Source organism: Macrobrachium nipponense, chromosome 1 (assembly GCF_015104395.2).
Source record: "Macrobrachium nipponense isolate FS-2020 chromosome 1, ASM1510439v2, whole genome shotgun sequence".
In the NCBI taxonomy this organism is placed as follows: Eukaryota; Metazoa; Arthropoda; class Malacostraca; order Decapoda; family Palaemonidae; genus Macrobrachium; species Macrobrachium nipponense.
In genome coordinates, this window is record NC_087200.1 from 171,126,875 (window position 1) to 171,153,095 (window position 26,221).

At 35.1% G+C, this 26,221-nt stretch overlaps 1 protein-coding gene across 1 annotated transcript in view; it reads left to right on the forward strand.

The window, feature by feature from the left end:
* LOC135219825 (ATP-citrate synthase-like) overlaps positions 1-26,221 on the forward strand; it is a gene marked incomplete at its 3' end in the record, with an annotated part of 106,506 nt that overhangs the window by 69,429 nt on the left and 10,856 nt on the right. The window contains 7 exon segments of the mRNA XM_064256923.1: positions 2,212-2,383; positions 6,157-6,201; positions 9,941-9,997; positions 19,876-20,007; positions 20,315-20,438; positions 21,213-21,328; positions 25,202-25,398. Coding sequence (XP_064112993.1) covers positions 2,212-2,383; positions 6,157-6,201; positions 9,941-9,997; positions 19,876-20,007; positions 20,315-20,438; positions 21,213-21,328; positions 25,202-25,398 — 843 coding nt within the window.

The window sequence follows — 26,221 nt, forward strand, 5'->3', positions numbered from 1 at the left end:
TTGGTTACATGTACACTCGACAAGAAAACTGAAGATACAGTTTTCATTAGCTTTTGTTCATCGATTTTCCCATTTGTTTTTACTGAAAAGACATAATATTGCTAAATTTACTCTAGAATATGAAAATGCACTACAAATTATATCATATACGTTAAAACTGCAAAACAAAACCGTTCAGATACTTAAAAACACGATATATGTCCGAAGTAATTGGAATTTCTCAGATGGATTCGTTCATAGAGATCTGGTAGATAGAATGTGAATTTCTGATTGTAGTTCTATGTATCACGACAACAATTTTTACTTGTTTTCCTTCATGAACGGGGATATTATTGCATCATCGTAAGTGGTGAATGCAATTATTTTAGTTTCTACAAACTCTTGTTTGTATTCCAACGCGATTAAAGTTAGCTGACGTCAATGGCAGTCAATATTGCGACGGCTAAGGTAAGTTGAGCAAATCTAGTTGCAACCGCAAGAGAGTTTTCTATGATGTGGGGAGCCCAAGAACTTCGAGCTGGAAAGCGCAAGTCACTGGATACTGGTTTACGTAACGGATTTCACACTTTGATTACTTTGACGTTGACATGAATCGAATGCTAGTTGCTGTTTACAAAGCTACTGTCTTTAAAGTTAAATCTTCATCAAGGTTAAAGTAGCATGTCAGCTCAAAGATTTTCTGGCTATATGCTCCCATTACAAAGCAGTTCATAGTAGCCTACAGCCCTACACGACTGCATTTCTTTGCTGCGAGGCTGAAAGATCTCCCAACACATTAGCATTTTTTGCACGATATAAAACTTTAATTGCCTGTGCAATACATACTGAGTTATTTGTGGTAATAAATATTTTTTACCTAACAAAGCTTTTTTTCGTGAATGATTTGTGGATGAACCCCGATTTTCAAAAGTACGGACTATATCAAGAGAGCAAGAATGACCGCAGCCTTTGTCTAAAATTTTCCACGTCTTTTTACAATCTGAATGTTACGGCAACTGTCGAATGAAATCAAGATTAGGGTATGAATTTCTTAGAGAATTAACTTTGATATTATGATCCTTCAAATTTCGTCTAGCATAGTGCAGCACGATCTTGGTAGTCATATCAAGCTGTTCACCGCTGCTATAATTATCTCTCTCTCTCTCTCTCTCTGTCTCTCTCTCTCTCCACTTCTAAAACATGCTTTAAAAATATTACCACCCAGTCTCCCAAAGAAAATATAATGAAATTAAGTATTTATAAATAGGCCTAAGCTTTCACGTAAGCAGACTTTGCTCTCTCTCTCTCTCTCTCTCTTCTCTCTCTCTCTCTCTCTCTCTCGTCTCTCTCTCTCTCTCCTCTCCTCCTCCTCTCTACTTTTAAAACACATTTTGAAATAATATTTTCACTCAATCTCTCAAAGTAAATGTAATGAATTAAGTATCTCTATAGATAGGCCTATGCTTGCGCGCACTATCTCTCTTCCTCTCTTCCAAGTTTCTCTCTCTCTCTCTCTCTCTCTCTCTCTCTCTCTCTCTCTCTCTCTCTCTCTCTCTCTCTCTCTCCCCACTTTTGAAACATTTGAAAAAATATTATCACTTAATCTCTCAAAGTAAATATAATGAATTAAGTATCGCTATCGATAGGCCTATGCTCGCGCTCTCTCTCTCTCTATCGTCATAATATTTCATTCTTTACTGTGTTGTTCCTCATGATTTCCACAAGTACTGCCCAAATTTTAAAACACTTACTCTCATTGTTTAAGATCCGTCTTTAATTACGTATGAATTTTACGTCAGTTTAGTGTCAAACTTTACTTATGAATAAGGTTTCACAGTAGGTTTTAAAAAAAGAATGATTGATATTCTACCCTGAACTGACATTACCAAACTAACATTAACGAATAATATAGAGCCTGTTTCTACATCCAAGTATAAATGATTATAGGACCTATACCGAATCTTTATGGTGTAAAGTTAATGGAAATCTAGAAAGCAACAAACGCTATGATTTTGAAGCTCCGCCCCCTTTCTAGAGTTGCCAGGTGTGGCATTATTAAACGATATATGCCCAAAGATTTAAAAAAACTGTATCTTAACTTTCCTTGCCGAGTGTACAGTACAGTATGTATCATCTTTTAAAATTGCAAAAGTATTGTTAAACAATAAAGGAAATACACCTTATATCCAGTTAGAGATAACATATCTGCACTGTTGGTTGTCTTTTTATCAGAGTTATGCGAGAAGTTGGCAAAACACTAGGCATCCCAGTACATGTATTTGGTAATGAAACCCATATGACAGCTATTGTGTCCATGGCTTTGGGAAAGAGGCCAATTCCTAAGGAACCTGTCGTAGAAAGTCACACAGCAAACTTCCTTCTCCCTGGTGGACAGAACACAGCAGTAAGTTATCTTGTGACTTGAAAAATTATTTTGACCAACCTTTCTAAACTGCTTCACTATTAGGTCCTCTCAGGTGAAATTTTTCAGATTTTGTTTACAAAATTAAGCTCCATGAGGGTTTATTTTTAGGCAAGTATAAAATTTATGGTAAAGTGGTGTATATCAAGATATCTAATTTTGCTATTTTCTTTTCTAAATTTTTGTAGATCATGATGATGTAGCCTGGTCTGTATTACTGTATTAAGTAGAATAAGATAATTGTTGCGATTTATTATAGAGAACTTACAGTGGTGCTAAATTATTGTTATAAAATGGTTTAAACTTATTGAACTGAAGAGAGAAGTGCATAATTGAACCTTAAATACAGTACAGTATTTTTTTATTTATTTGTGTGTGTGTGTATAGGCCTGTATCAAAGACAGACCTTGTTTTTAATCATTGGGGTAGCTATGAAAACTGTGATGAAGTGTATAGCAAAATGAGATTAAGTATAGGCCATTGAATTGACTTAATTTTTAAATAGTCATTCACCATGCACACTCAGCCCTCTCACTACTGTAACAGAATCAAAACTACCTCTGCATACACACATAGTTATAATGATTATGGTTTTCCCCAAACCACTGAATCAGAGTCAGATTTTTAGATGTGTATAAGACTGGTAAAACACCTGATAGTAGGAAAATTTCAATGGAAAATCAAGATTTTGATGTAAACCTGTTTTGACTAGAGAGGAAAAATCTTTGAGTGAAGGTTGAAGGTTATTTTGAAAATAAGCATTTGCTTAATTTAGTTTTCTCATTAGTCTGAAGTCAAATAAATGGTGTAGGTAATTTGCACATTTTAATTTTAAGGTAAATTTTAAATATTTCTACTGTAATGCTTTGTTTCCATCCCATGTATAGAATTACGTATAGTGAATTTCTCTTTAGTAACAAGGAAGTTTGTGATAATTTTTATAATTTTTAAATAGGGCTTTAAAGTTATTGACTGATGAGGAGGAAGCAAATTGTGATTATGAAAATGGGAAAAGGATAACTTTTAAGTGTCAAAATCATCTGAAAGGCAAGATTTGTGGTCATGTTTACTGAAATACATACTAGCTTGAAAATTTGTGGTACTGTACTCCATAATAGTTAACAGAGTCAGTAAATACTTACTTTTATTTTTTAAGAGATTCATAGTAGGAAATTGTAGCAATCTTCTGTTTCAGTGCTAGCTGTTGTTTAGTGGTGTTATCATGATAGATTAATTAGAAAATACCAAAATTTGAGTGTCTTTTCAGTTAGAACTCTTTAACACTGTTTAAATGATTGTGAAACGTCAACACTTTTCCTATTTCTTCACTAGTGGTTTTTATCCATTTGATATCACAATACCTGTGTCAAAATACTATGTTCTTTGGAGTATCTGCATATTTTAGATATGTTGAAACTTTCCTAATAATTTTTGTACTTTTAGTAAGTATGTATTGGTCCTCTTAACAATTGGCATAGTAATGGAAAGAGCTTTTTTTTATATACAGTATAAGTTAAGCGTGAGAAAAGAAAAAGACTAGAAAAATTGTGCAAAAACAAAATGTATTAATCATGGAACAAATAAACACACAAATCTAGGTAGCCCATGAGAGGTGTGTGTTCTTTAGTTTACCTTGGGACACCTCTGCTGTGTTATTTTCAGGATTTTGAAATTACCCCATTGGTTATTAACAAGGGAAGTTTAAGTGGAGATTACGCATTCTTATCTTTGGAGACAACATTCAGAGAAGATCTCAAATTGTGCTTCATCGTTTCTGCAAACCCGTCCCTTCACTTCAAATTGGCCTTGTGAGGGAGAAATAACCTGGATTATTGTTTTTCTTAAATTACCAAAGCAGCAAAATTGTTGGTGCTCAATTAACCCTCAATACGTATTTGTCCTCAAAGACAGTAAGCGTCATGGCAGCTAAGGAGACATCTTGCAACTCCAAAACGTAGCAGGTAAAACCTTGTGTTTAGCAAACTTGAAGCTTTTGGTAAACAGAGCGTTTAGCAAATGGAGAAACAAGATTCTGGAGTTGCCAAATGTCACCTTAGCTTAGTGCAATGTTTACCAAAATTCATTAAGTCAGGTGTACTTATTGCAGTTTCCATTATTGTTATAATGTCTAGGGATAGGACAAGCTCATCTCTTCATGGTATAATTTATATTTAGGCTCATTATTTTTTTACTTGTAATTTAGTACATCAAAATTCTTGTATAGATGTCTTGATTAAGGATGTTTTGTATACACAAAAGCTTCCATAATTAAAGAGATTTTAGTAACCAGGGGTTCTTCATCTTGAGTGGTTGAAGCAGTTATTGCATTAGTTATTAGGCAATTAAAGGTACTTTGCAATGAGGATCTTTGTCCAGTAACACCAAGTTCCTGAAAATACTTTGCCATTGTCAAGTAGAATTTGTAGTTGTGACATCTTCCAGCTGCAAGAGATTTTTTAGATATGTTGATCTGTTTTACCCATCACTAGTACCTACCCCTGTCTGGTACCATGTTGCTACACTAGTGCAAACAAAGACTAATTTGATTTAATATGCCTTATGTTGGAAGTAAGAGTCTTATTTGACAGTATTTATGATACTAAACACTACATTGTTATCTTAGCAAATACTATAAGTTTTGCTTTACATGCTATACTTTTCAGAGTGTAAATTTACTGATAACATGTTTTTTTATATGTAGTCTTGGTACAGTCTTCATTATACTGACTTATTGCATCTTGTGATCGATCATATGCAATGGTTTTAGTCTTGTAACCCTTGCATAATTTTCCATATAAGTTGAATACAGTATCCCCGCACAGCTTGATACACATTCTGCCAGGGTCTGGCCTTTTGAGCAGTAACAACATCTGATAAGTAACAATGGCAAAGTAGTATAACTTGCACTTGAACACTCAAGATATCCTTAGCTAACAATCATTCATTTATCTGCAAAGTGTACATTATTTCTAAAAAGGTAGACAAGTTTAAAATCATGTGAATAATGTAGCTGGTAAGTAAAGAAGTCTGAGAACATAGTCATTAATGAATGATTGATATAATGAATGATTGATATACAGATTTTTTTTCTAGAATGTGGAAAGAGAAAAATGTATAGTGTGTAGGATACTTATTTGACAAGAATTTATTATGATTGGAGTCCAAATAATGAAATGGAAGTCTGTTATCAGAACCTGTCAAGGAGACCAGTTTCTAATCCACTGAATGATACTTACAGTCTATGTTTTATAGGCAGTGTTAGATAAAAATTGTATTTAGTAAGTAGTTTGTTTTTATGGAAGTATTTATTCAGGTAAAAGTTTACCCTGTAATTCTAAAGTAATGACAGTATTTTAAAATAGTGTTGAATTGTTTTTTAATTATATTCTGTTCTGCCTTGAGAGATGTGAATTGTTATATTCCAATTTTAGGGAATGTAGAATGTGATTAGCAGTGGGCCTTTACTAACAGTAAACTCACAAACATCACAAGTGATAGTGCAGAAATTAAATGTGAGAAGTGAAAAAGCACATAGGAATGATACATAATTATAGTGTTCATGGCAACAGGTAACTAAAGTGAAATAGAGAATTATAACTAAATTTGGAGGCAAAGCAAGAGAGAAGAACCCCTCCAGCATGTTTTTGCAACACTGGATTTCAAGACCTTTTGTTGTGGATGATCGGAGTTTTGTTAGAAGAAAGTCCGTTGTTGTGTATGTGAGAGTAATTTTAGTTCTGTATTTTCTTTATTAGTGCTTCACCCCTGATCCCACATCCAAGAGTTCTCCCATCCATCAGGTAAATGCAGAGGTAGAGAGTATATTTTATTTTTTATATTTCCACTTCTGCATGTGTTTATGTGTTAGAGTAAAAATGACCTCTATCCATAGTCATTTTCAATTTTTATGCATGCTGTGGGATAAGGGCAGGTGATAAGGTAGCTATAGAATAAAGCTGTGGGGCTGTGTAGCATGGTTTTTCTTTTATCTTTTATATTAGGGAAGATGTGTGCTTTGGAGTGTGTCATGTAGTATTGTGTACTTGAAATGTTAAAGATGCATGTGCAGACAAAGAAATCAAGTAAAGTGCAGTGTAAGAAAGTGGAGGCTAGTGTAATTTTATACACATGGAAAATTTTAAAAATACAGATGTTCAAGCTTCTTATAAATTTTTTTTTTAGTAAAGTTGCTCTAAATTTTGAATAGCATCTCTTAATTTTGAAAATATTTTAGAAAAATCTCTATCCTTATTGTATGAAAAGTATGTTGTTATGATGATTTTGCTGGCTTCAGCAATCTGCAATAATTGATTGAATGAAAGCTGGCATGCATGTCAGAAAAATTTTCATATATCAAAATTTTACATGTTTAAAATAGCTATAAATTCCTTACAGTTCCATCACTGGTATTGTTAAAGGATTTTATAGTTTAAAGTTTTCTGCAGGTAAAAATTTTGAAACATGAATTGGAGGTCTTGGAATAGAGAAGTTGCAAATCAAATGTAGCCACCTTAGTGGTGACAGTCTTTTCCTAGTCCCCTCTGTTATGTGGACTTTTTTAGATAATATTTAAAGCTTAACTGGAGTTGTTGGATGGTTTCTATCAAATTTTTTTTTCTCTCTCTTTTTTTTTACACAGTTGCCTTCACTGCCACAAATGGTTTATTAAACGTTTAGGCTTTTGTTATTCACACTTACCCGAGTGTGACTGGACCCTCTGGTCAATAATATAGTATTCTTCCAAGTCCCAATAGAATTAATTTCAAAGCACAAGGAATTATGTGAGGCTGGGATGTTTGATTTAATTTTCTATTCAAAATATTTCTAGTGTGAGATGGTTTTCATCTGTTCATACTTTTTTTTATACTTATCTTAGGGAATTTTATCTTCTGTACATGTTTGGTGTTGTCTTGGGAAATATGTGAAAGTGTTAAAGATAGTACTACAAGAAATGAGAAGCTACCAATAAAAAGGTGGAGAGTGCTTCTCTTATATCCATATAAAAGGTGTGGTTGTTTTAAATATTTGAGTTAATCCATACTAAAACTTCTTACAGTTTTCTTCTGAAAATGGAAAAAGAAACCCACAAGGTTACTGAGTATAACTTGTTTACTAGTAAGTTTTTACATAGTAATATGGAGGAGTTATGGAGTTCCATTTGACAACGTCTGTGTGAGAGAGAGAGAGAGAGAGAGAGAGATGGATGGGTGGTTAGCAATTGGATTGGCTGTTGGAGAGTTCTGGGTTGTCTGCTGGTGCCATTAGAGATCAGAGTTCTGTTTTGTTAGTTTTCAGTCAGTCTTTGGTGAGAGCTGGTGACAGTAGTATTGGAGGAGTCTATTGAAGGCATTGGAAGTTGGTTGAGTTTTGTGTTTTGTTTTGTTTTTTTGTTGTTGCTAAGTTTGATGTTGTTTGCTTTGGAGTTATTGTGCCTGTGCTGTGGGATTTGTTGTGCTTTTGAGTTCCTGTGGGTTGTATGTGATTGTTATAGTTAAGGGTTGTTGTTTTTGTTGGGGGCTGTTGTGGTTTCTTGGTGCGGTTGTGAGTTGTTGAGGGTTGTTGTTGATGAGCTGTAGTGATTCCTTGGTGTTGTTAGTGGGTGTGTGTGTGTATTGCCTTTTGGTGGGTTTTTTTGTTGGTGATTGTTAGTGCAGTGGTCTTTTGTTGTGGTTGTGTTCCTTGTTTGTTGTTGTGTTGTTGTGGTCATTGGATGTTGTGTTGTTGGGTTGTGGTCCTTGGTTGTTGTGGGGTTGTGGTGTTGTGGTTCTTGGTTGTTGTCTTTGTTGTTGTTAGTGTTCCAGCAACCTCGACCAGTGGACAGCAAAGCATAGCCCTGAGTATCTGAAGTTGGGTGAGTACATGTGTTTGTGTTTTTTGTTCTGTGTGTAGGTAGGTCAATTGTCCTGCATATTCCGTAGTGTAAAGATGAAAGTGTGACTGAGGGTGAGTTGGGCAGCTGGAGTGATTAGGTTTATTGGGGGGGGGGGGGGGGGGGGGGGGGGGGGGGGGGGGGGGGGGGGGGGGGGGGCGGAGGGGGGGGGGGGGGGGGGGGGGGGGCGAATTTGCCCGCTTGTTTTATTAAGCTTGTGATCCCACCACAGTATTTTACTTGAAACTCGAGTGCTTTCAGTCCCCAACTGTGGCCCTTTTTCACATCTCTTGAAAAAGAGCCACAGTTAGGGCCTGAAAGTCCTCAAGTTTTAAGTAAAATACTATGTAAATACAAGTAAACAAGTTATGTGCAGTAACCTTGTGGGTTTCTTTTTCCAGTTTGAGTTAATTCTTTGATTTTAGTATGAAAATTAATAAGGAAGTCATCCGTTCTTGATAGCTCTTCTATTATGATGTTCAAGAATATTATCTCATACTGGACGGGGAAATATATAATATATGTCGATATGCAGCTCCTCAGGCCGAGTAAACTTTGAGGTCGGTCAATTTATGAAAAAACACATCAATGGAAAGAGGAAGATATGCAAATATACATGGTGAAAGAAAAAAATTCCAAAAAATTTTCCTTGCCTTCCACGAGAAGTTTAAAATGACTATTTACAACGCCTTGTGGGGCCTCTTTTACAAGAAAATAGTAAATGTTACCAACTTATATGTTTTTTCAAATAAGTAATTTATTTTATTTTATAAAATTATAATTACTGCTCACACAATACCAAAACAGATAAGAAATAAAATCAGTAATGAATTCTTAGCATATGTTGAAAAATATTTATGTAAATTTATCAAGAAAAAAGATTCAGTAAGTTATTTTTACTTTTACATGTCTTTTCTAATATTTCTTTGCACTTTCTTTGTAAAATTACATTTACAACTGACATACTATAGTAAAAGACAAGAACAAAACCCAACAGCAACCCCTTGGTATATTTATGATCAAATTTACAAGAAAACATTGTGTGAGACAGAGACATAATACATTCCCCCTTGAAGTTACAAGTAGAACTGAAGTTCTGAGATGCCCAATTTGTGGTTTTAGCCAGTACGTACAAAAGTTGCCATTAGTGAATTTATGGGGTATAGAAGTATTAGCATCTCTTTCCCGCCTGATTCTTTCCAAACCTGTTATTACTACTCTCAAGGATCAATCCGTCCATTAAGGCTTAAGTGTAAATACTGTATTTGCATATAAGCCTTTTATAGTGTCCATTAAAATTACATATAGATTAGATTTTACTGGTCTATTTTTCTAAATCCAAATACTGTAGTAAATTTCCCTTATAATAAGCTGCTCCGGTTTCTGTAGTTTATGTTTCATTCTTTTTTAAGGCTATGATTCTAGGATATTGTTTATTGTGTTCTAGGATATTGTTTATTGTGTTGCACTGTTTCTTTCTTTTTCCTCTTTTTTTTTATTTACATATGCACTGTGGAGATGTTATCTATACATATATGTACTGTTCCATTTACTGTTATGTGCATGTTAGAAAGATTAGTAATTAGTTTAGATTGTTTTCTTCATGTTCAAGGTGTATGACTTTCTTCATACAAATATATAAGTAAATGTTTCTTTTGCTTTTTTCCTAGGGCCCTCCATCAGAAATTTCGTATTTGAAGGAAATGTTTTCTCCAAGCTTGAAAAGGGTATCTAAGTGACTAAGGTTTTAGTGTGTTTTCCCAAAATGCTAACCTGTGTAGTATATCCTTGTTGTCTTTATCTTCACCTGAGCATTGAGTGTTTTGGCTTTTTCAATTTACATAACAGTCCCATGTGCTTTTGTAGTGTAGTTTTTATGCAGTGTTGCATATCTCATCCTTAGGGCTTACTCTAGTTGTAGTCATTAAGGTATGGGATGTATTTTCATTTTGAACTGTAAAATTCAGAAGTACGTATAATATTGTACCATATGACATTGAAAATGCTACTAAATATAGTGTAACTAACAAGTTGAGCATGTTGAACCTTAGTGATAGCCCCTTGATATTGAATAGATTAAAGTGAATTTTTATTTTTTTTGTTGACATTTGATTTTAGTATTTACATGAACATTTCCATTAGTATTAAGCTAACAGATTTTATCTTTCTAATTAGCTTACAGTTAAGATTTGAATAGTTTTATAAAAAAAATTTGGAATTGTATTTGCATGTTAATAAAATGAGTATACAGTTGTAGAAATGAGCATTTATACAATTATAACTATTAACTAGTGTTGAAACTTATATTTCTTATGAAGACCATGTTGTCTTAATGTTTTACATTGTTGCTGCATTTACAATTCCTCCCTTACTTAACCCCGTTCTAGTAGTATAGTATACCCCCACTTGGGAGACTGATATTTTACTGGACTCTAGTTTGAAACGACTGTCTCATCTTTAGACACTCAGGGATCACCCACTAGATTCATACTTGAGTTGCAGGTGAAAATTGGAGCAAGGTGAAGTTGAAGGAAGTTGGACTGCTAGGTGGGAAGAGACCAAAAGGGGGTGGGTAGGGGAAAGGGAAATTAAAGGCAGAGAGTAATGCAGCCCCAGGCACACAGCAGGCAATATGCTCCCACAGTACCAAGATGGACAGAAACAAATACAAAATAGTGTTTGAATAAATTTCAAAGAATGCTATTGACCATGATTTGTTAAAATTAGTGACTTATTGTAGGTACATAATGATCACTGTGCAGATAAGTTTTACAGGTTACAAATGTTTGAAACATGTACCTCATTGAATAAGAATAGCATTATATGTACTGCATTATGGTTAAAAGCTTATGGCTAAAAGCATATACTGCCTCTGCAAATTCTTTAACTTTAGATAAAAACTAATCTTCCTCTCTCTGTTCAGACTGACAAACACCAGCATGTGAGTGTCATTCAAAGCAATAATTCCCTTATGTATTTTAGTGGATGATGTTAGTAATGAAAATTAAAGAGTTACTGTCTTTTCATAAAAAGTAATTGATTGAAAACAAAACTTTTCATGCAAACCCATCACTTGATTAGCCTATTTTGAGCACACAAAACTGTCTTAGACACTTCAGTCCCTACTAAACTAAAGGAAATAGCAGTTAGCTGATAATGTTGTGCATGCTTTGACAACTCCCCAGGTCTTTGGAAATATGTCGTTATTCATGCTTTCTGATCCAGGAGCTTTAAGAAAGGCTAGTCTGGGAGGTTGTAATTCTTATTATTATAAGTAAGGTTCAGTGAGTTTGTGTCATAAATTTTATTTTGTTTAAAGAAGTTACATATATATATTAAATATATTATAATATATATAATAATTATAATAATATAAAATATATATATATATAATATATATATATATAATATATATATATATAATATATATATATATTATATTATATATGAAATATAATCATATTATATATATATAGTTTGGATAGTATATATATATATATATATGTATATAGAACACTATATATATATATAGTATATATATATATGAGTATATATATATATAGTATATATATATATATACTATCTATTATATATAGTATATATAATATATATATATAGATATATATTATATCTATATATATATATATAGATATATATTATATATATAATATTATTTAAATTTAATAATAATATAAATAATTAATATATTAATTTATATATTTTTTTTTACATATATATAATTTTTTATTTAAGGTTTAAGAACAGATAATTAATGTATAAATATATTAATAATATCCCCCAATCCAATATATTTTTAAACTAATTATAATTTATAAGGGACAATTATATATATATATAATTTTTTATATTAATATTATTATATTAATATCCTATTATTAACAATAATAATAATTTAATAATTTTTTATTACACAGGTTCCCGGGTTTTAACGACGGGGGTTCCGTTCTTGAGACGCGTCGTAAGCCGAAAAAAAATCGTCGTAAGCCGGGGAACGACGCTTGGAAATATGTCTTAAACTAATAAAAGTTATAAAAACCTTACTTGTAATCCTTTGGTTACACTACATGTTGTTTCCTGTAGTTTTATGTACAACCTGGAGTTATTTTCATAAAAGAATGCTGGTTCTTGAAGGTAAAAACTATTGTAATCCTCTGGTGACACTACATTCTTTGAAGTTTTATGTACAACCTGGAGTGATTTTGCAAAATCTTGAGGGCTACAAGAACAGCTGATTACTATTTACGTATCATATAGACTAATTAAAGTAAATGTATCTTTAAATAGGCTTATATATTAGTATCAACAAAAAACATTTCCTGCCATGGAGGTCAGAGGCCGTTTAATGAAACGAACACTTCTCTGTCCTAATCTGTTCAGAAAATAAACGTTACGTCAATCCCCGAGACCATTGTTGCCAAAGCTCTCTCTCTCTCTACTCGTCTCTCTCTCTCTCTCTCTCTCTCTCTCTCTCCTCTCCTCTCTCTCTGATCAAATTACATTGGAAACTTGACATACGATTGCCCTAATATACGAATGTTTTGAGATACAACAGAAAATTTGCGAAAATACAAACTTTGATATACAACGAAATATTTGAGATACGATTTTTGCGATGAGTGTTAGTTGTATAGGCGACCGATAAATGGCGTTCAGTCTGTTTTGTTTGTTGGTGCTGCATGTTAACACGTCGTTGTTTTAGTTCGTTGTATTTGCGCCTATTTTTCGTGTTATTTTGTCTATTTTATTATTAACCATGGGTCTCAAAGCTAAAGACAAAGCAGGTGATAAGGGGGGAAAAAAAAAAAAAAAACCCAAAGAAAATGATTTCGATGGAAAAAGCCCAAAAAAAAAACATGAAAAATTATAGCAAAAAAAAAGGGCATGAACGTGGGGGCGTTCGTTATCGTCGATTTGGAAAACGAGTATGGTCGAAATCCTTCTACAATATCCACGATCATCAAGCAGAAGGAAGCTATAAAAAAAACCCCCACCGAGACCAGTTGTTGCCAAAGCGTCTCTCTCTCTCTCTCTCTATCGTCATCTTCTCTCTCTCTCTCTCTCTCTCTCTCTCTCTCTCTCTCTCTCTCTCTCTGATCAAAATTACGTACTGGATAATGTCTCTCTTTGGATCTTCGATTTTTTGCCAAATATTGAGGGCTACAAGAACAGTTGATTACTATTTACGTATCATATAGACTAATTAAAGTAAAGTATCTTTAAATAGGCTTATATTATTAGTATCAACAAAAACATTTACTGGCATGAGTCAGAGGCCGTTTTAACGAAACGAACACTTCTCTGTCCAATTAACTCGGAGCGTCGGAAGACGCCTCTCTCTCTCTCTCTCTCTCCTCTCTCTCTCAGATCAAATTACGGCTGGAATGTGTCTGGATACTTGGAATTTGCGTTGTAATCTAACCAGAAACTTCTTTTTTTTTATTTGTTTTTTTATTTATTACTGGAAACAAGCAATGATTTTTTCATTATTTGCGCTTTTGGACTGTTATATGTAAACTAGTATGTATTCATTCTTCGCTCTAAACTAGTTCCGCATATGAGGCGTCACTAAAAAAACATAGAAAAATACAACATAAAAAGTGTCGAAAATCATCATAATCTCAAATTTTTTGTGTAATCTAAACCAGAAACTTATTTTTATTAATATACTGTGCTAACTATAAAGGATTTTATCATAGTATGCTAGTTTTTTACTTTTTTTTAAAAGCGTCGTTAACTCGGAGCGTCGGAAGCGTCAGCGTCGTAACCTCGGAACAAGTGTCGTAACCCAGATGGATTTTTCCATTGAATATTTAAGAAAAAGCGTCGTAACCTCGGAACGTCGTAAGCCGGAACCGTCGTACCCGGGGACCGCCTGTATATTATATATATAATATATATAATATAAATATATATATAGATATATATATATATTTATATATATATATATATATATATATATATAGAGGGCATAAAGTGGGATATTTTAAAAAGAAGTAGAATAGCCATCTTCCAATCCGAATGAAATGTTTGTTTCTCAACTCCAGCATACCAATCGTCCTGTATAGTTCCTCTTTATGAAAGCACTTCCCCTATGTTTTTATAATACCGCTCCATGAAGGGGTTTCACAAGCAGGCTCTTCATCAAACAGGGAAGGTGGTAGTTTAAAAGTACAACCCTCAGAGTGGAAAGATCTAGCTCTGGTCTCCAATCGCCCATAGCCTTTCGAACCAGGAAGATTTGACTGTAGAACCCTGGTGACGGACAATGAACTTCCTTCACTGTGCCCTTGTCCAACATCTTCGACACTTCCTTCCTGAGAGCTAAGTGCTTTGGAGAGCCTCCAGCATAAGTCAGGTTGAGGAGGGGATGATCTGAGAGAGGGGGAAGTGAGGCAAAAGGTAGTAGGTACCCCTCCCGAAGAACATCTACTACCTACTTCTCCGCTCCGTGATATTGTCATTTGGCCCAATGGCCTGCCGTATTGACAACCTGCTCTGCCTCTTTCCCAGCCCCTCTACCTGGCTTGGAGGAATGGGACCAAAAGGGATGCTGCTGCTGATTTGACTTAGATGGAACCATAGGTTGAGGAGTCCTAACAAATGCTGACTACCTGGGAGACTTCCTCGGAGGAGATCGCCAGCCCTGCCTTGGAGGGGAAGGAGGGCGAGAACGAGCTTCTGACTTTGAGACTGCCTGCTGAACTAGCCTGTCCTTGGTATCAGCATGCCTGTGGTCTATCACATCCTCCAACTGTGTCCCAGGAAAGAGAACCTGCGATTCAAGGAGATCCCCATTCCGCCGAGAAGACCAGGACCCGAGGGGTCACTGAGTAAGAAATGGCCTTATTGACAGACTGAAGCAACCTGGTGAAGGAAGGAGAGCTGATGGAACCTCCTTGAAAATGACACGACGTTCTCTTGGCCACCGCAGACCACCACAAGTCCAGCCGCTACACAGTTTGGAAGATAGAAGATTCTTCGACTCCAAAGTTGGGGCCTCTTGAAAGGACAATGAAGGGCCTTCACCCCTCACCTGATCCAGAGTTAAGCCAGTCTTTAAATGGATCATGTCTGAATTAACACGACGAGACATCAGCTGGAGGGGGAGAAGCTTAAACAACTTATTTATTTAAATGCAAGGATCCATCCCATTCCAAGACCAAAGCATTCACATGCTGCAAAATCGATTGAGCATGACCCTTACATGGGAGCTCAAACGATGCTTTGGCATCCTGTCTCAAGCCAAGCAAGGCCTCTATACCTGTAGCAGTCATAGAAGATGGAGCCTGTGTCCTCCCTGCAAGATTATTCAACTCATGAATGAGAAAGACGACAGAAACTCTTGAGTCTCTCCGTCCTCTAGATCTGGCACAGGAGACCGATGACATGACAAAGATGGCCGAGAAATCTCCTCATCCCTCCTGGCAGCCAGTGGAGAACCTACTCTCAGAGTCCAGGGGACACCCCTTCAACCAGAAGGACTACACCTGCGGATAATAGAGGACCTCATGCACGATGACCAACCTGCATGGTCGCATGACAAACCACGTACACATTTGTGCCATGGAGCACATACACAGTTGTGCGATGGAGCATGTACATGGTTGTGTAAGGGAGCACGTACATGGCTATGCGATGGGGTATGTACACGATCGTGTGATGGAGCACGTACACGGCCGTGTGACAGGGTACGTGCACGGTTGTGCGATGGAACACGTTTGTGGCTGTGTAACGAAGGATGTACATGGTCCAGAGAAGACTACCTACCAAGGGGAGAGCATCCTGCAGAAAGAGACTGCACTCTAAACCTCAAAGGACCATGATCCCTGACTCTGGAAGGTGAGCGATGCAATTAGGAACTTCTCAGAGAATGAGAACAAGAAAACCTAGGCCTCTTGGACATAGGAGAAAGACAGTCCTTTCCATCACACAGAGGAGAAGATAACCTACTACAAAAAAAGAGATGTCCACAGCTGACAACAGTCTCACATCTGCGACCCACAATAGCCTCAAATCCAACACTAGCACATCAGTGGGGAAGATAAACAGGTGAAGAAGCTGCAAGTTCTGGAAGAGTAGAAATCCTGGAAGGATCTGGATTAGCAACCTGAGAGGGAAGCAACTTTAACTTCTTAATCAGAGCCTTCTTATCCTTGCGAGGAACTCGAACAGGCTGAAGAGACAATGAACTAGCATGAAGGGGGGAGATGCATCCGTGCTGGGACGATGGCAAAACTCCTCTCACTCTTGGGAGAAGCAACAATGGCATGAATCCTCTAACATCTGACTGGAGAATGAGGGGGAGGAGGATGAGAAGGCTATGGAGAAAGGAAGGGAACCCTTGTCCTACGATGCTTCTTGCTAGAAACTCTGGAATACCTCTTGCTAAACACAGTCCAACCTATCAATCATCACTGTAAAGAATGCCTCTGAAGGGTTGCCAATCAACTGTGATGATGCCAGGGACAAGGCTGGGAGTAACATCACTGAGGCTGACGTCACAAGTGGGAAGGCTGTTGGGAGTGCTATCATGGTATCTAGTCTGGCAGCCTGAGTCAATGGCCTTGCTGATGGCAAGATAAAGGATGACTCAGGATCTGTCACAGTTGTCAATAGTGTCCCATTAGGTAGCAGCACACACGAGCAAAGTACGTAATGGAGACCAGGAGGAGGGGAACCGCTGGGGAGCCGGAGTGTGAAGGCAAGTAGCCATGAAATGCGACAATATGCCTTCCAAGGAGGGGATACCTTGCAGGCCTAGGGAAGCCCATATAGCTGTCATCTTGTGCGAATCTGAATTTGAAACAGAAGAGGAAGATGGTGTCATCTTCTCTGTCCCAGGAGGAAGAATACCTTCTGCGAGAGAGGGGGCAACGTTATATACAAACTCACCCTGCGCATCTGCTGGTACTAACAAAAACAAATAAATTGAAGACAAGGAAGGAGACAGGGCATCAACGGAAGACAGAGCAGAAAGAAAAACTTGGGAAGAAGTGGGAACAGCATTATCCACTCAGGGAGGCGAAAAACTTTCCACTGCGACACAGGCCAGGAATGACGTTCAGGGCAAGGATTAGTAATATTATAAAAATTTGAACAGCAACTACTGCAAGTCAAATGGGGGTCAGTCAGAGAAGCTAAAAATCTGGAACAGGGCGATCCTTAGACTCCCGGACACAAACAGTGGCGGGTCCTAGTCTTCTTGGCTGAATCCACGATAACACATAGAAGACACACACACTCAAAAGATAAATAAATCATTGGCAAAACATAGAAACTGGCTTGGGCAGAAGGAGAGCAAATGCAAACATCCACACTCCAAGGCAGTCGAAAAAAGACATTGCATCATGGGATGCAGACATGGTTGGTAACCAGTCTTTACCTCATATACGCATTGTTGCCAGATGCCACAGATTCCTTGCATTACAATCTTGATTGTTTTTAACCGGTTTCCAGCTGGCACTAAGAAGACCTAAGCTTTGTTCCACATATGATCAGTATGAAGTTGTGACAAAGAGTAAAAGAAAAGTAAAATTGCTTCAGTTATACTACCTACAAGGTAAATTAATCCAAAAAGTTTATAGTCTAACTTTTGCAGAAATCCAAATGTGCCAACAGCTGAGAAAAATAAACTAGCCTGTAATTTGCTAATTAGCTAATCCTTACTGATGTCAATATGGAGTGAGATTCCAGCCAAAACTTTAATAAATACACTGGGGATACAGAAATACAAATATATATCACTACTTTAAATATAGCAGCCTGGTACTATGCTTTTTTAATTAGCAAAAAAAAAGCCAGTGCTTTGTTAAATTTCTAGCCAACTGCAATCCTTCAAGAATGAAAACTATTATATGTTTATTAAAAATACCTATCTTTCAAAAACTTGGGAAAATATGTTAATCTTTGTTTCACACATGAACAAAATGCTCATATAACAGGAAAGTGAATGAAAGATGAAAATAAAACAAAGATTACAATTTGAAAGGATAAGGAGAAATGTAATGTCTAGAGATATAACACAGTGGAGAACAAGAACAAGCTTATGTATAAAATGACATAGCTCCCCGAGACCTGAGGATCTGCTCAAGCATGTGGTAGTACAGGGAGATTGTTATTTTCTTTCTTTAAGTCACTAAGGAGTCTTGGATGATTTTGTGTGCACAATATAGCTTAATTATAAGTACTTACATAATGAGAGTGTGATGGAACAAACTGATGTGTAATTCATGCTAATTTCTTCATTGTCCATGACCTAAGGAGAAATTAAGGTGAAGAATGAAGTTATTAGAATGAAAAGCATTGAAATGATTTTAAAGCTTTTAATGTCACTTTTAATGGTGAGATTAGATTAAATTATTCAAAATTAGTTTTCTTTGGATCATCTCCTTTTGCATCACAAAGGAGAATAGTCTTATTTCCTTTGTATAAGGACATGCATTGGTTCAGAATATGTGTATTACAGTACATACGTATATAGAAAAAAGCCTGAAGTTAAGTTCTTTTACTGTATATCTAATCATATCGTGAATGAAACTACTACTCATTAATTCAAAACTGCAGTTATTTCTCCTGTTGGTTCATGCAACTCTCCTGTGACAGATTGACACTAATTCTTAAAATTAAATTTTTGATCAGGATATAGCTAAGTATCTTGTTCATTTTGTATTCTCTGATGCTATTATAGGTGTCACAATTCAGAGACGTGTAAAGTACAGTGATGTAGTTTTCATATTCATTTGCAGTTCCATGTAATTTTGTATGAATTTTAGAATACATAAATTGGCCTTAATAGTGACACATTGTAGATGTTGTGGATTCTTATTTTTAGATTGATTAGGCATCTGTGCTATTATCACCCCTCACATTTTACACATCTTTTTTCTTTAGTGGAGAAACTTTTGAAGTTAATTCAGTCTTGTGCTTTTTCAGCCTAGATTCTGATCTGTTCTACTTCATCACCCATGCCCTGTTATCTTGATATTCCTAATGGTTAGCCTTCTGCAATTTGAGTATCTACCACTTCACCATCTCTAGTTGCTCCTCCCAATTTTTTATTTTTTGCATAAATCTTGATAACCTTGAGGATTTCAGTCAGTTTTATAGCCTTTTAACACATTTCTGTGCTTCTTTTTCATTTCTGTCATTGATTTTGACATTCTGTTGTCGCACCTTTTTAGAATTATTTCAGTATCCTTCATATCCACTGATGTCAGTTGTAGAGCAGTATGTATGGGCTTTACACTTTCACCAGGGATTGTCACTTTGTTTTCTAATAAGAGACTTACTATATATATTGAAATAATAGTCTAGCAGTATCGTCCCACTTGATTCATGCTATTGCTACTCTTTTTCTTAGTGTTTCTCTAGTCTAGTGTAACCCAGTATTTATTGCCATATTTTAATTCTGTAAACATCTTTACCTCAGACAGTGGTTACCATAAAGCATAGTCAAAGATGCTCTGAATCTGTTTTATTATAAAGTTATTTTTCACAGTTCTTTTTCCTTCAAGTTGTTTGCCAATTTCATATGCAAATTTTGTTAAGTACAACATGATATTTCATAAAAACATCTTTGCTTTAGCAATCTCCACGTCCAGAGCGCAAGACAAGTGCAATGGAGCACTCAAAAGTGGATGCAAAAGCGTCCAGCGAGCAGCTTTTCCAGAAAAATTCAAAAGCCATCATCTGGGGCATGCAGACTAGGGCTGTACAGGTATGGAGAATGATGTTATGTACTGTAACTGTTTTTAAGTATCGATAACATAACGTTTCAGTAACTGATTTTTGTTAATGGTTACCCTTATGATAGATATATGCGATATGTTAAGTAATGTGAAGTACATACATACTGGCTGATTTTTATGAAAGGCATTTGACTGGTTCCTTTTTTTTAAGTTTTTATTTTTTTATAATCAAATATTTTCAGATTTGAAAATAATCCAATTCCTTATCAATACGATTACATACTTAATTGTTTTTACATTTTGAAAATATTTCATTACTGAATGGAAACATTTCAGGGAATGCTTGACTTTGACTTTGTGTGCTCCCGAACTGAGCCATCAGTATCAGCCATGGTCTACCCATTTACGGGTGACCATAAACAGAAGTTTTACTGGGGACATAAGGAGATTCTTATTCCAGGTTTGTGAACTAAATTCTTTAAATTGTGAACCAAGTTCTTTAATTTGGCCTTTTAAAAATTCTGGGTGAAGAAAATAATTAGGAACAATACTAAAATGTAAAGGTAGCTCATGTAATAGTCAAGTAAATAAAGCCATCATAGCAAGGTTGCTTAGAGGTGACAAACCACTTTTAAGTCTGTGTAGTCCACCCCATAATGTGTCCCATTTCTCCAAAATTACTTTTTTTTTCTTCCAAACTGTAATTACTTGTCTGTCACAAGATCCACTGTGGTTAACATTTTCATAAAAACAAATACTACTAGTATGTAATGTAATGCATAGGTCTGGTAACATTCAGACAACCATATTAAACAAACAACCTTCCTGGTGAATCTAATTCATAGGAAATTGGCAGTAGGTATTAAAATGAATGGGTATTGACAGCTTAGTGAATTAACAACCTTATCCTTTTCATCTACCTATATAGTGCTTGTTTTCTCCTATTGTTTATTTACCTTTATATTTCTTATTGTTTGATTATCCTTCATACTTCTTGTTCCATGCTTTGAAAGCCTCAGTTTGAAAAGTACCCATATACAATATGTATTTTGTAATTTCATTTTATAATATATAAAATGAAACCACTTTCAGTTAGTGACATGTATCTTGTTTTACGTTTAAGAAGTCTTGACATTGTAATTACATTTACCACAGTATTTATCACAGTACATGGTAGTATAGTGAAGCTGTATTAGTATTTCAGATTGTTACATGCATTGTATATTTTTTCCAGTGTACAAGAATATGGCAGATGCCATGAAAAAACACCCTGATGCTGATGTTTTAATCAACTTTGCATCTTTGCGATCTGCATACGATTCAACGATTGAGACTCTTGCATTTCCACAGGTGTGTATTTTTGTATTTGTAGAGCATTAACAAAATAAATAAAAACTAAAAAAAAGTTTATTAGTAGTAAATTTTGTTGATGTAAAAATGTAATTTCTATAAGGAAAATTAAATATTCTACAAACATATTGTTTACAATAGTATTCGACTTCAGCAAATGTCCCCAGACTATGTTTCAGTTAACCCTTAAACGCCGAAGCGGTAAAAAAAAAAATGTCTCCCGTGTGCCGGAGGTGTTTCAGAGTGAGCGCGGAAGCGGAAAAAATATTTTTTTCAAAAAATCACAGCGCGCTTAGTTTTCAAGATTAAGAGTTCATTTTTGGCTCCTTTTTTTGTCATTGGCTGAAGTTTAGTATGCAACCATCAGAAATGAAAAAAATTATCATTATCATATATAAATAATGCAATATATGATAGCGCAAAAATTAAATTTCATATATAATTGTATTCAAATCGCGCTGTGCGCAAAACGGTTAAAGGTAACTAGTTACTTTTTTTCGTTGTAATGTACACTAAATTGCGATCATTTCGGTATATAACACATTGTAAAACGATAAAAGCAACACAGAGAAAATATTATCACAAAATAATGCATGAATTCGTAACGCCCTGACGTAAACAAATATTTTTTTCTAAAATTCACCATAAATCTAAATATTGTCCTAGAGACTTCAAATTCCTTTCAAAATGAAGACAAATGATTGAATATTACTATACTGTAAGAGTATTGCTTACAAATGCAGTTTTCGACCATATCTGACGAGTTAAAGTTGACCGAATGTCAAATTTTTTTTTATATTTTTTATATGCAATTATTTCGAAAATAAGAAAAGCTACAACCTTCAAATATTTTTCGTTTTATTCTAAATGAAATTGCGCACATTTCCATATATAAAACTCTATGAAATACCTAATATGAAACGGAGCAAATATTCCGAGAATGGGACGTACGCATTTCGGAGATTTGTGGCGGAGAATCTGTGCGCGGAGGGAAGGAAAGTTTTTTTTTTTTAATTCACCATAAATCTAAATATTGTGCTAGAGACTTCGAATTTGTTTCAAGATGAAGATAAATGACTGAATATTACTAGACTGTAAGATTTTTAGCTTACAATTGCGTTTTTCGACCATTTCGGTAGAGTCAAAGTTGACCGAACGTGGTTTTTTTTCTATTTATCGAGATTTATATGCAAATATTTCAAAAATGAGAAAAGCTACAACCTTCAATTATTTTTTGTTGTAATCTACATGAAATTGCGCACATTTTCATATATAAAACTTTATGTAACGGCTAATTTAAAATGGTGCAAACATTACCACAATCTCACATCTCACGTATGATTTTTTCGGAAGAGTTACCGCGCGGACGTAAAGAAAATGTTATTTTTTTCATAAATTCACCATAAATCAAAATATTGTGCTAGAGACTCCCAATTTGTTGCAAAATGAAGGTAAATGCTTGAATATTACTAGAATATAAGCGTTTTAGCTTACAATTGCGTTTTTCGACCATTTCGGTAGAGCCAAACTTGATCAAAGGTTGAAAATTTGTCACTTATCATTTTTATATGAAAATATTTCAAAATTGATAAAAGCTACAACCAAGGGTTGTTTTTAGTTGTATTGTGCATGAAATTGCGCACATTTTCATATATAAAACTTTATGTAACGGCTAATTTAAAATGGTGCAAACATTACCACAATCGCATGTATGATTTTTTTCGGAAGAGTTACCGCGCGGACGTAAGGAAAAAGTTTTTTCATAAATTCACCATAAATTGAAATATTGTGCTAGACACTTCCAATTAGTTGAAAAATTAAGGTAAATGATTGAATATTACTAAAATATAAGAGTTTTAGCTTACAATTGCTTTTTTCGACCATTTTGGTAGAGTCAAAGTTGACCGAAGGTTGAAATTTTGGCACTTATCGTTATTTATATGAAAATATCTCAAAATTTATAAAAGCTACAATCATGAGTATTTTTGTGTTGTATTCTACATAAAAATGCGCACATTTTCATATATAATACTCCATGTAACGGCTAATTTAAAATTGTACAAAAATTATGTCAAAGTGACAAAATTTCCAAGATGTGTCACAGATACTTTTTAGTGCAGCAAGAAAGAAATTCGCGCTTGCGCGCCTGCGTAACGATTGTAAACAAAACAACACCTTGATCCGTGAACTCCCAGCATCCCCCAAGGGGCGTGATTCAAGAGTTTTCGGCTGGTAGTCCTAAAAGTATTTTTCCGCGAATTTTTAAAAAAACTTTTGTATGTCGACATAAAATACGTCCAGTTGGCACCCGAGAGACAAAAAATGTCGACGTAAAATACGTCCAGTCGGCAGTAAAGGGTTAAAGAAAACAGCATTAGATAGATAAGATTGTGTATGCACCCTCAGGACCTTGGGTGTTCATTATGCTAGTAGTATTTGATTTTTCCATTAAATCCAATACTGTACAAAGAGGTCCTAAAGTGTGTGTGGTTATGGGAATTGGGAACAGCTTAGAGCTGTGCTAGGCTAATTTAAAACTAGTCTGACCCTGAATAGTTCATAAAAATGTTCTATTAACATAGAAAAGCTTAGCCTACCCAAACTAGTATTCATGGAGTAATTTTTTTTTCTTTTGAGAGCAAAAGTTGTCTTTACCTTTTTCGGTCAATCACAAAAAAATGATTGACAGATAGGTATGTCAGTCTGTGTGTGTGTGTGTGTGTGAGGGGGGGGGGGGGGGGGGGGGGGGGGGGGGGGGGGGGGCATGGCAATAGGCACGGTCTTGAAATGAGCCTTTGCTAGACAAATGCGCCTTCATGTTTCATGTACAAAGGGAATAGGGGAAATTTGTCTGGATATGACTGAAAAAATTTGGTGGCCAGATAGAGGCATTTGTGATGTCTTATTTTATGGCTAAAGAATTTCCTTTAAACAAACTGTTAAGATTTTATGTTTGTTAATAAGAAAGTTATGAAATTATGCTAAATTTTGTTTAATTTTATAGCTTATTGAGAATGAAGTCGCATATTACAAATCTTTTAAATAAATGTAAAATTCAATTTTCTCAACTCCAAAATTCTGAAAGAATTAAAACGTCCAGTCTTGTATGCTTCCTATTACAAGGTAATTTTCAGTTCCTGTACTTAAGAATTGGCAATCATTATTAATCAAAGGTAAAAAAAAAAAAGTTGCTTTCATGAATTTTAGTACTAAATTGATTTTGAGTCATTGTGCTAGTATGCGTTCTGAAATTTTAAGATCTGCGGTTAAAAGAAGTGTATAATTACACTGTATATGTACTACAGAATGGGAAATCATTGTCACTACGGAACAGAAAATAATTGTTAATCAAAAGTATGAAAAACAGTTCCATAAATAATTTTCTCTATAGTTATTGTGCTATTCTTTTTTATTTCATCATTGTGCAAGCACTCACTTGGAAATTCTGAGATGTATGGTTAGAAGAAGTACAATTGCTTCAGCAAAATGTAGCTGCCTTACCCTACCACCTCCACACTTCATGAGTTTGGAACATAAATGTTCATTCCATTACATACCCTTGGATTTGGCAATTCACACTCAGCATTAGATAATGAGAGCAACTTCGTACACTGCTCTGCCATCGTCTTTTACAAGTACTTAGAATTCAAAGGAATAGGTTGACCATGAATTTAGGCAGTCATAGAGTCCAAGAAAATTGGTTAACCATGAATTTAGGCTGTCATAGGTAATGGGTTTACTGTGGGGTGAACAATTTAAAATAGATGATTGAATTTATTTATGCACAGAGATATTAAGAATATTTCTTTATTATTTGACTTGATGCATCTGGGACTGTTAGATTATTAATTGTCCTGAACTTCTTGATTTCAGGTTCGCACTATTGCCATTATTGCTGAAGGTATTCCAGAGAACTTGACAAGAGTATTGATCAAACGTGCCAAGGAAAAGGGAGTATCAATCATTGGGCCTGCAACTGTTGGTGGCATAAAGCCAGGCTGTTTCAAGATAGGCAATACTGGAGGAATGATGGACAACATATTACATTCCAAACTTTACAGACCAGGAAGGTAAGGAAATGTTTATGATTGTACTGTTTAGGATTGTGTTTTAAGTTTTTATAAAGACTTACATTCATGGTTTTTATTAAGAATTTGTTATGAAGGCCTATGTAAAGGTTGCTCAGGGAAGTCATATCCTGAACTTATCATGCTCCCAAAGTATTATGCTAACTTTTACATGAAATTAAAAGTTACTGTAATTTCATTTAGAAGTTAGCTTAGTACATTACCCTTAAAAAAAGAAATAAATGGTTAACGTAAAAATGGAGGCGAGTTGGAAGATTATTTCTCTCTCTACCCCTTCTGACCAATTCCTTTTTAGAAGTCTTGTCAACCTCATTTTCAAGAACTTTTTTATTCCATATCTCCTTCTCTTTGTTTTGAAATGATTATTTTTTTATGTTTTAGAACGTATCTGTCACACTAGTGCATTTACAGTTCTTAGGTGGTAGTATAGGTAAATTTAGATAAATTTAAAATTATCTACTGTACTGGTAAATACATAAAGTGAAATAATTAATTTTAAAAATATGTGTTAGCACACACACACACACAGAGAGAGAGAGAGAGAGAGAGAGAGAGAGAGAGAGAGAGGAGTGAGAGAGAGAGAGAGAGAGAGAGAGAGAGAGAGAGAGAGAGAGATAAATTATCAAGGAGAGAGAGAGAGAGAGAGAGATAAATTATCAAGGAGAGAGAGAGAGAGAGAGATTAGGTATCAAGGAAAGAGAGAGAGAGAGGAGATGAATTTTAGGTAGAAATCCTTTGTGATTGCCTTCAGGCAATGCTTACCCTTCCTGGTTCATATTGATATGTTTCTCCCCCTCTCATCAAC